The sequence below is a fragment of the Chenopodium quinoa genome, unplaced genomic scaffold, assembly GCF_001683475.1.
Source record: "Chenopodium quinoa cultivar QQ74 unplaced genomic scaffold, ASM168347v1, whole genome shotgun sequence".
In the NCBI taxonomy this organism is placed as follows: Eukaryota; Viridiplantae; Streptophyta; class Magnoliopsida; order Caryophyllales; family Amaranthaceae; genus Chenopodium; species Chenopodium quinoa.
In genome coordinates this window covers 1,398,725-1,409,397 of record NW_018742292.1, presented here as the reverse complement: position 1 = coordinate 1,409,397, position 10,673 = coordinate 1,398,725, and the positions used below count along the sequence as shown (strand labels likewise).

The following is a 10,673-nucleotide window of genomic DNA, read 5'->3' as shown; positions in this document are numbered from 1 at the left end:
TCTAGGTTGGCTATTTAAGGGCAAGGGGGTAGCTTCCTTCTTCTTTGACACCTCAATATTCTTTCTCAACACTCAATGGCTCATTGGCTCTCTCACCTTCATTCTCTAATTCCACTTGTTCTTGAGGCTCTTCCTCCACTAAAGGGTCGCTCCCCACTATTTTCCCACTTCTAGTTGTCACGACATACAAAGGTTTTGGGTTGATTCCTTGACTTGGGATGGTGGAAGAGGAAGAAGAAGGGGATAAGTTAGAAGCAATTTGAGCTATTTGAGTTTCAAGCATTTTCATATGAGCATTGGTTCGTTTTAGTTCCTCTTCATGCCTCCTTTGATCCTCCTCACGCAATTTCAATAAGGCATCTAGTTTAGCCATCACGGGATAATTTGGAGGTGCTTCAAGTTGAAGAGGTTGTTGAGGTGGGGGAAGTTGGGGTTGATGGAAACCCGGAGGCCTATTAGTTTGGGCATAGTTAGAGACATATTAACCCCTATTGCCTCCAGTGCCTTGGTTAAGAACATTGCTTAGTTGATTGTTTCCCATGTTACTTTGATCACCAAAATTTTGATTTTGATGGTCATAGTATCGGGAGTTAGGTTGTTGGTTTTGATTACCATACCCTCTTTGGTTAGAGTAGCCTCTTCCATTGAAATTGGAAGGGCCTCCCCCACCATGATATTGGTTATCATAACCACCACCACTTTGGTTCCAACCACGGTTTCCACTTTGATTCCAATTCCCCATTTGATTGGATTTTGGTCTCATGTTCCCCATATTCCCCATTTGAGGAGCAAAATTCATAGCATTAATATCTTCCACATTATCATCTTGTTCTTGGAGAGGGGGTTGAACTTCATAAGAATATACACATTGAGAGGTATCATGATCATAGGTTCCACAATTAGCACAAAACATACATCCATGAGGCATTAAATTATAAGAAGAAGAAGAAGAAGGGGCGTTCATACCATTGCTCCCCTTGGTTGGAGGGGAGGTGTTCCTTTGAGGATTGGATTTTTCTTTCATTAGCTCATCCATTTGTTTGGTCATCTTGGAGATTTGGGTGGAGAGGTTGTTGATTGCGTTAGCTTGCTCTATAGCATAAACACCCTTGCTAGATGTAGCATCCATATCTCCTTCATACCAATCTTCATAATTCCTTCTGGCCTCCTCTATGATTTGTTCCACCTCCTCTTCTCTTTTGTTCATGATTGGTCCACCGGCTTCGGCATCTAAGCTTGTTCTTCCTTGAGGTGAGAGACCACCATAGAAAGTGTGAATGAGTTGATACTTAGGTATTCCATGATGTGGACATTGGCGTTAGAGTTCTTTGTATCGTTCCCAAGCCGCACTTAGGGACTCACCACTCTTCTGACGGAAGCCTTGAATCAAAGATCGAGCTTCGGCGGTTTTTCTATTATTATAGAACCTTCTCAAGAATGCCATGGTAACTTGGTCCCAAGTTGAGAGAGAGTTTGGGGGCACCTCCTTCTCTAGCCACTCTAAACCTTTCCCAATTAAAGAGAAGGGGAACATCTTGAGTCGAATGTATTCTTGAGTCACTCCATTGGCCTTTATTGTATCACAATATTTCTCGAACTCTTTTAAATGTTCATGAGGAATCTCAAACTTTCCACCTGAGAATTGTTTCCTCTCTATCAAAGCAATCAAATTGGGCTTGATTTTGAAATTGTTGGCTTGAGTAGTAGGAGTTAAGATCCCACTTTGCGCTCTAAAGGCTTCGGAAGCCCCAAGACGGCTCAAAGGCGTATTCTCTCCTATTTTTGGGGGCTTCAAACTCTCAAAGTCAAAGGTAGAAAAAGGATTGATAACCGAACTTGGTGATGAGTTTGAGCTACCTAATTCTTCACTTGAGGGCGAAGAGGGCAGAGTATCTTCTTCTTCTCTTACTCTTTTCGTCGGGGTATGAGAGTTTCTACTCCTTGCTCTTGCTTCTCTTCGTAGTATGGATAAAGACCTCTCTAGCTCTGGATCAATGAGAATCAAAAACTTTGAGCGGGTTCGTCCTCTGATCATACAACAAAGCTAAGAAGAAGGTAAGCACTGACAACACTAGTGGAAATAAGATCATCCGTAACGGCCAAAAACTACCCATCCGTAACGGGCAGCGTCCGTTACGTATGCGGCCGTTACGGATGGCCTTTGTTATTTGTAACGGGCACCTGAAAAGCCCGTTACAAATAACCCGTTATTCGTAACTGGATTTTCAGGTGCCCGTTACGAATAACCCCGTTACCCGTAACGGGACATGGTTTTCCCGTTACGAATACTGTATAATCAAATTAAAAAAAATCAAGCAAAATGCTGGATTTTGCACACCATTTTATCATTTAATGAGATGTATATATTTTTATACAAATATAATATACAATTAATATTTCTTTAAAAAAAAAAACAATTAATATTAATAAACTACTAACTAAAACTTTAAAAGAACAGCTAAATTAAACCAAATCTCAAGTACAATTATTTTCTTAGTCTCAAAAACAAATTACACTTGTTTCCTCTAAAGGCAGTAAAGGTGCGGTGCTCAAAGAAAAACTTATTCTGCATAAACATTGTTCTCTCAGGTATTTCCTCTAGTAATAATCGCACTATACAACCCATTTGTTGTACTTAATCCTTAAACTACGGGCTGCAATAGGTGCTTTCCTAGCGACCTGAAGAAGGCTCTCTTTTGCATCAGTATATTCCAACTGAATTGTCTGGATCTTTCCAACATAGAAGAGATGTCGACAATGCTGCAAAAAAAAAAAAAAAATTTAATGAATTAGACCGGAATCATCATAAGACAATAAGCACTTGTAAGAGAAAAATGCAGTAGTCGGTGAAAAAATAGACAACAGCAGAAGATAATGGTGCATACTTGACCAGAAATACCCCCATAATTGAACCACAAAATGACCTAGGATAAGTAATTATACCACATAATAAGGTATAACATTGTAATAACATTCCATTCATACAAGCAAAACCAGAGAGCCAAATAAAAATGGGTAAAACATATTACAGTACAACCCCAATAAAGATGCGGTGCTCAAAGAAAAACTTGACAGGCGTTAAACAAAAGAGGCCAGGTGCATGATACTCTCAACAATGTAAAGAACTTTCGAAACAAAAGTAATGCTAGAAAGTAACAAAACTACATGCAACTTTTTTACAAAGAGAGTACAAAGCAACTTCATGAAACTACCCTCCTTATACTAAATTATCAATTAGGCCTTCAATTTCCAGAAGTGTGAAACAGAAATAAAGGTTCACAAACAGTTATTAGATATAATATGACAACATTAATATAGGATTAAATTTTTTAACTTTTGCAACAACCAACATCACTTTACTAAAATTATCAAATCAACTTCTCATATTATTAGAAGAGCAGGTACAAAATGTGAAACGACAAAGGATCACAGATTTCTTAGTGTAAATACTTCTTTGCTACACTAGTGCATAAGAAATTATAGAAAGACATTACTAGCGTTACAGGTAATAGAGAATACCTGCTGATTGGAGTGAGCCCCAAAAATAGGTGCCTTGGACCTCAGCTTTTTAGCCTAATCATACAAGCTGTAATGGAGGTAATTGTGAAGCAGAAGGTTCAAAAGTGTTTCCTGCAACATAGATAAATCACATGTAATTCAAGTTCTCAGCATATAAATCATATTATGAATATATATAATTCTCATTGACCGCATACAAACCTGACCAAGCTCATAGAAAGAATACAATTTGGATGCCAGCACATCAGCAACCCTTCTTTCCAATGATTTTAAACGAGCAATGCTTGCAGAAGCACAAGATTTAGCCTGCACATTTTTAGAGTTAGCTTGAAACACATATGACAAAGAAGAGTACAAAAGTAATTTTTGGAACAGAGCACACCTCATTGTGCATTTTCTGATCAATTAGAAACAACAAGACAATCAAGCACTAGGTGAAAAAAGGCATTTGGCAGCGGTTCAAACCCGGTCTAAGGCACCGGTTTGAACCGCTGCCTATGTGAGGGGTGCCAAAAACTTGGTTTTTGGCACCGGTTCAAAACCGGTGCCATAGGGTGGAATAGGCACCGGTTAACCGGTGCCATAGGGTAAAATAGGCACCGGTTAACCGGTGCCTAAAACTGCTCTCCCGCCATTTTTTTTTGGTGGTAGATATTTTAGGCATCGGTTGCTGCCTAACCAGTGCCTATTCACCAAATTTTTTTTTTTCGTTTTTTTTTCCCATCGTGCAATAATATTTATAAAACAAAACCTGTTTCCAGCAATAATAATAACCTGTAATTCCAGCAATTATATTAAATATAATAATTAATAATATTATTATTATAATAACTAATAATAATATTATTAATTATTACAATAAGATACAAAAATAATATTAAAAACAAGAATTCAATTATATATATAGATATAAATATTCCCAAACGCAATACAAAAAAAAAAATTGCTTACATATACAAATAATAGTAAGTACATATATAATGAATAATAAGTTATATAATTCAAAAGTTAACATAAATAATTTACAATTACAATGCCATTTACATGTTGAAGGTGATAAAAGACGCCAACATGTCACGAACTTCATTAAGCTCCTTGATTGTCAACGGACCATCCTTTTGGACCTTGCAACACTTGAAATACAAAAACATTATTTTAAAAATAGTTAATTAGGCAAACAATAAAATGTATTTTATCAAATATTACCTGTATGACTTCTATATAGCCCATTTCCTACATTACTTATCAAATGAACTATTTCTTTCTCATAACATGTCAATATTGGATAGTTGTATGTGTGTAAGCCCTAAAATTGTATAAGAGAGCATTTTATTAAGGTTTATGACGCTTTTTACTCAAAATGGCCCGAATATGGCCTATATGACCTTACTTTGCCCATTTCCTACATTTCTTATTAAATGAACTTTATTTATCTCATAACATGTCAATATTATCTAGTTATAGGTGTATAAGGAAAGAAATCACATCAAAAGAGCATATTAACACAAAATGGCCCTAATATGGCTCATATGACTTTTATTCAGCCCATTTTCTACCTTTCTTGTGAAATAGCCTTTTTGTTTCTCATAACATGTCATTGTTGGATAATATTAGGTGTCTAAGGCTAAAAATCACATCAATATAGCATTTCAAGAAGTTTAACAACGCATTTTAGTCAACATGGCCCAAATAGGGCTTATATGATTTCTATGTAGCCCATTTTCTACATTACTTATCAAATAAACTATTTTTTTTTCTCATAACATGTCAATGTTGGGTATTTGTATGTGTGTAAGCCCTAAAATTGTATAGGAGAGTATTTTATTAAGGTTTATGATGCTTTTTACTCAAAATGGCCCGAATATGGCCTATATGACCTTACTTTGCCCATTTCCTACATTTCATATTAAATGAACTTTATTTATCTCATAACATGTCAATATTATCTAGTTATGTGTGTATAAGGAAAGAAATCACATAAAAAGAGCATATTAACACAAAATGGCCCTAATATGGCCCATATGACTTCTATTCAGCCCATTTTCTACCTTTCTTGTGAAATAGCTTTTTTGTTTCTCATAACATGCCACTGTTGGGTAATATTAGGTGTCTAAGGAGTGAAATCACATCAATATATCATTTGAATAAGTTTTAGGACTTACCTCATCAAGTTGTTGAGTGTCCGTACAATGAGTCACAATGTCAAGCATGAATCTCATCACATACAAAGCACAATCAAGTCCATTCTCTTGTTGTGCGCACTAGCATATGAAAAAAAAATCACATCAGTGAAACATGCAAAGGAAATGAGCAAATATTTACTACCATAGGTTTTCAAGATAATCACAATATCATGTAAATTACCAACGGTGTCTTCTATGTTGGACCCTTTGGAGCACGACAATGTAGCTTCTTCATAACATTGTAGTATAAAAAAGTACATTCAAATTTGATTAGTCGTATGATTACTAAATTAGTTATTATTAGCAATAATCATCACTAGGTTGCTATATATATTTACTTTTGCAATATAGATTTCACGAGCCACTTCTCCGATGATCGAGCTGAATCAAGGTGATAAATTGTGTTAGTGGAATTACAAATCACCATGAGGCTCCAATGCTCCCTACATAAGTTCACAATAGACAAGGTAATTAATATTTAGGAGTCAACATATAATGAGCCGAAATCGATTGAATTTGACATGGTTAGACTTACTCTCTATAACATGGGGCGAATATGAACTTGTCTCCCGCACGCGCTGATTCCCTTATACTCTGTTCAACATAGTACAACACGTCATGGGGGTTGCCTATGATTTTAGTAGTGGATAACTGCTCAGGGCATAACCACCCAACTTTAAAAGGAGAATCAGTGTCAGTTAAGTGCTCTTGTAGTGCTCTGCGTGCATGAACATTGAATAATTTATCAGATGTAGGATAATCACCATCAATTTGAATAACTTGAAAAAAGTATAGATTATGTGGGCATTGAAGTACCTCATGAATGTTTGAATGAGGGAAATGTTAAGCTTTGAACCACATAGAAATTCCTTCACATCTTCTTTGCTGATCCATGCAATTGCATCCTCATCATAGTGGAACAGTGCCTTAGGAAGTGCAACTTCCATGGGATCGACCAAATGACAAGCACGGTTGTAAATAAAGGTCATGTCAGTAGAGAGCGATTTAAGAACAATGTCTTCAACAAATGGAGTAGGTGGCATGGGTGAACCTTTCGAAGAGTGCAACTTCGACGCTTGTTCACTCTTGGACTGTTGTTCACTTAGCTTCTTCTTAGGTTGATTAATTCTTTTAGGCTTCTCCACCCTCTTTCTCTTTGAAGTTTTGCTTCCATTAGAAATCTGAAATAGTTTGAGAAATAATAAGTTTCAACTCACAATCACTTATATATATGTAGTTATGATATGAATTGAGAATGTATAAATTTAGTAGTTGAGAAATGAATAAAATAGTCAAGTGATTATGAGTTTATAAGTTATAAATATGTGATTATGAGTTGTTTCAAATGAAAAACACTTATAAATATGTGATTATGAGTTGTTTTGAGATGCAAGGAGTTTATAAGTTGAGAAATGCATAAAATAGGCAAGTGAGTATTTATTTCGCCTCAAAATGGCTTTATTTTGATGAATTGGACCCAAAAACTTAGAACTTGGCGATTTTTATGTAATTTCAAATGAAAAACACTTATAACTATGTGATTATGAGTTGTTTTGAGATGCAAGGAGTTTATAAATTGAGAAATGAATAAAATAGGCAAGTGAGTAGCCATTTCGGCTCAAAATGGCTTTATTTTGATGAATTGGACCCAAAAACTTAGAACTTGGCGATTTTTATGTAATTTCAAATGAAAAAAACTTATAAATATGTGATTATGAATTGTTTTGAGATGCAAAGAGTTTATAAGTTGAGAAATGAATAAAATAGGCAAGTGAGTAGTTATTTCGGCTCAAAATGGTTTTATTTTGTTGAATTGGACCCAAAAACATAGAACTTGGCAATTTTTATGTAATTTCAAATGAAAAACACTTATAAATATGTGATTATGAGTTGTTTTGAGATGACAGGAGTTTATAAGTTGAGAAATGAATAAAATAGGCAAGTGAGTAGCCATTTCGGCTCAAAATGGCTTTTTTTTTTATGAATTGGACCCAAAAACTTAGAACTTGGCGATTTTTATGTAATTTCAAATGAAAAAAACTTATAAATATGCGATTATGAGTTGTTTTGAGATGCAAGGAGTTTATAAGTTGAGAAATGAATAAAATAGGCAAGTGAGTAGTTATTTCGGCTCAAAATGGCTTTATTTTGATGAATTGGACCCAAAAACTTAGAACTTGGGGATTTTTATGTAATTTCAAATGAAAAACACTTATAAATATGTGATTATGAGTTTTTTTTTTGAGATGCAAGGAGTTTATAAGTTGAGAAATGAATAAAATAGGCAAGTGAGTAGCCATTTCGGCTCAAAATGGCTTTATTTTGATGAAATGATGAAAATTGCTTAAATTTTTTTTAAAAATATGCAACGGCAACCACACCGGGACACCCGAGGGAGCCGCCCCTGTTGCCGAAATAGCAAAGGCAGCCGTGCCGAGGCTATATCAGCCCCGACAGGTGGCTGCCAAGGCTGTAGCAGCCACGGCAGGTGGCTGCCAGTCTGCTGCAGCCTTGGCAGCAGCCTGCCTGGGCTGCTGCTGCCTCGATAGGTGGCTTCCATGGCTGTAGCAGCACAGGCAGGTGCTGCCGAGGTTGCAGCAGCCATGGCTGCCGCCTGTCGAGGTTGCAGCCGCCCAGGCAGGCTGCTGCCGAGGCTGCAGCAGTTTGGCAGCCACCTGCCGTGGCTGCTACAGCCTTGGCAGCCACCTGTCGGGGCTGCTGTGGCCTCGGCGCGGGCTGCCTTTGCTGTTCCGGCAGCGGGGGCGGCTCTCTCGGGTGTCCCGGTGCGGCGGAAGTTGCATATTTAAAAAAAAAAAATTTAGAAGTTGGCGATTTTTATGTAATTTCAAATGACAAACACTTATAAATATGTGATTATGAGTTGTTTTGAGATGCAAGGAGTTTATAAGTTGAGAAATGAAGAAAATAGGCAAGTAAGTAGCCATTTCGGCTCGAATTGGCTTTATTTTGATGAAATGCGCCAAAAACATTAGAAGTTTTCTTATTTTATGTAATTTCATGTCACAATAACTTATACATATGTAATTATGAGTTGTTTTGAGATGCAAAGAGTTTGTAAGTTGAGAAATGAAGAAAATAGGCAAGTGAGTAGCCATTTCGGCTCAAAGTGGCTTTATTTTGATGAATTGGACCCAAAACCTTAGAACTTAGCGATTTTAATGTAATTTCAAATGACAAACACTTATAAATATGTGATTTTGAGTTGTTTTGAGATGCAAGGAGTTTATAAGTTGAGAAATGAAGAAAATAGGCAAGTAAGTAGCCATTTCGGCTCGAATTGGCTTTATTTTGATGAAATGCGCCAAAAAAATTGAGAACTAAATAATTTACCTCCTTATTAATCAACTTCACCCATGCACGTGGCCAATCTGCGAAACTACCTACAGCTTGCCAAAGCGTTGTTATCTCAACCTCCTCTATCGGTACGGGTAGGGGGATGTTTTCGAACCCCGCAACCACTGAATCGATCCCAACCGAGTAATGATGTGGCCCCGCCATAGCACCCATCGTCGGTTGGGCACTACCATACGCCACCAAAATCAACGTGGTACTATTTGCATGCCCCGGGGCTAGAAGTGCACACCGGGTGTCTTCCTACACAAGTATATATATAAAAAGAAGATAGTTAAATAGGAATTTTACAACAGCATAGATATAACAAAATTCATTTAGGTAGAGGGTTACAAATCACCTGTAACTCTGGAAATTCATGCGGTGTTGGATTTTCAAGCTCCCTCGAGTCCGCATGTGTAGGAGTAGGAACCTGCAACAGTACATCAATCATTGCACCTCAAATCTCAATTAACTCGGTATTTTAAAACTTTCAATAACCCAATTGATTTTACCTCAGGTGGCACATCTTCACCACGTATCTCATCTCCTCCATGTCTATCACCTTCTCCTTGTCCTTTTGGTTCAGAACATGAGTCGACCGGGGTACTAGTGAGGAACGGCAAAGTCGGTAAGTTCATCAGCTTCGCCCAAGCATTCAATTCACCAACTAACTCGTTGCGTACTTGTTCCTTAATTGATGCCACCTTGGCATCCAACTCCCCTGGTGAGTTAACACTGGCTCGAGATCTACCCGATTTTGTGTATTCGGGACCCATCACCTTGTTCCATCCAAGCAATGACCCTCCCGAACCTACTACTCGTCTTGGATGGTATGGCCTTCCCAAAGCCATGGTGAAAGGGTCATTCTCCACACTTGGTTCAAATTTGCCCTCCACCACTCTTGAGTGTGCTCAAGCTATAGCATAAGGAAAAATGAGGTCAGTAAAACAGTTAATGGTTTGTACAGTGATTAGATGCAAAAGTGACTTAATTTCAACAATTCATAGGTAACTTACAAGCTTATCCGCCAGTTTTTTGGCTTCCGGACCCTTGATGGACCATTTTCCGATCTTATCAAACGAATGGAGAGAACAAAAGAAATCACCGGCACGACTCACCAATGTAGTGATCGTGGAACTAGAGGGTTCCTTCGATGCCACTAGAAGCGATTTAGGGTATAAACCCGAAGCGGCCCACTCAGGTCTCTTTTCACCAAAAGTCTTAGGACCCATACGATGGACGTATTCCTTCTTTTCTGCATTCGCTTGATTTTGCTCTTGAAGTTCCTACAAAACCAAAAATGTTAGTCTCATTGATACAAAAAGTGTCAAGCTATTATTCAATTGAGATCAGATTTACACAAACTTACAATGGCTTTCTTTTGACTCTTCATTCTAACGAACTCTTCCCAATCATCTTTTGACACGGTCGGCCATATTTGCCACGGGAGACGGTCATCCTCTTTGGCATTCTTCTTCTTTGTTTGCACCTTCTTCTTCTTGTGGATCCACCGATTAGTCAACTTGGTCTTAAAGCCTCTGAATCTTTCCGCTAATAAAGAGACAAACACCCTTTTATTCTCGGGATCATTAGGAATAGAAAACTGCCTCTACAAGC

At 37.5% G+C, this 10,673-nt stretch overlaps 1 protein-coding gene across 1 annotated transcript; it reads right to left on the bottom strand.

Moving 5' to 3' along the window:
* Window positions 1–5,895: 5,895 nt before the first annotated feature.
* On the bottom strand, window positions 5,896–9,832 carry LOC110686647. The gene is made up of 4 exons (XM_021863254.1): window positions 9,569–9,832; window positions 9,415–9,486; window positions 9,054–9,317; window positions 5,896–5,931 (listed from the first exon to the last, which is right to left on the bottom strand). Exons 1-4 carry the CDS (start codon window positions 9,830–9,832, stop codon window positions 5,896–5,898), a joined length of 636 nt encoding a protein of 211 aa, XP_021718946.1.
* Between the last annotated feature and the right edge of the window lie 841 nt (window positions 9,833–10,673).

Coding starts and splice junctions, on each gene's coding strand:
- LOC110686647 (XM_021863254.1), bottom strand. CDS start 9,832: ATGGGTCCCGAATACACAAAATCGGGTAGATCTCGAGCCAGTGTTAAC. Junction 9,487..9,568: donor GTGAAGATGTGCCACCTGAG/GTAAAATCAATT, acceptor GTACTGTTGCAG/GTTCCTACTCCTACACATGC. Junction 9,318..9,414: donor ATGAATTTCCAGAGTTACAG/GTGATTTGTAAC, acceptor ATACTTGTGTAG/GAAGACACCCGGTGTGCACT.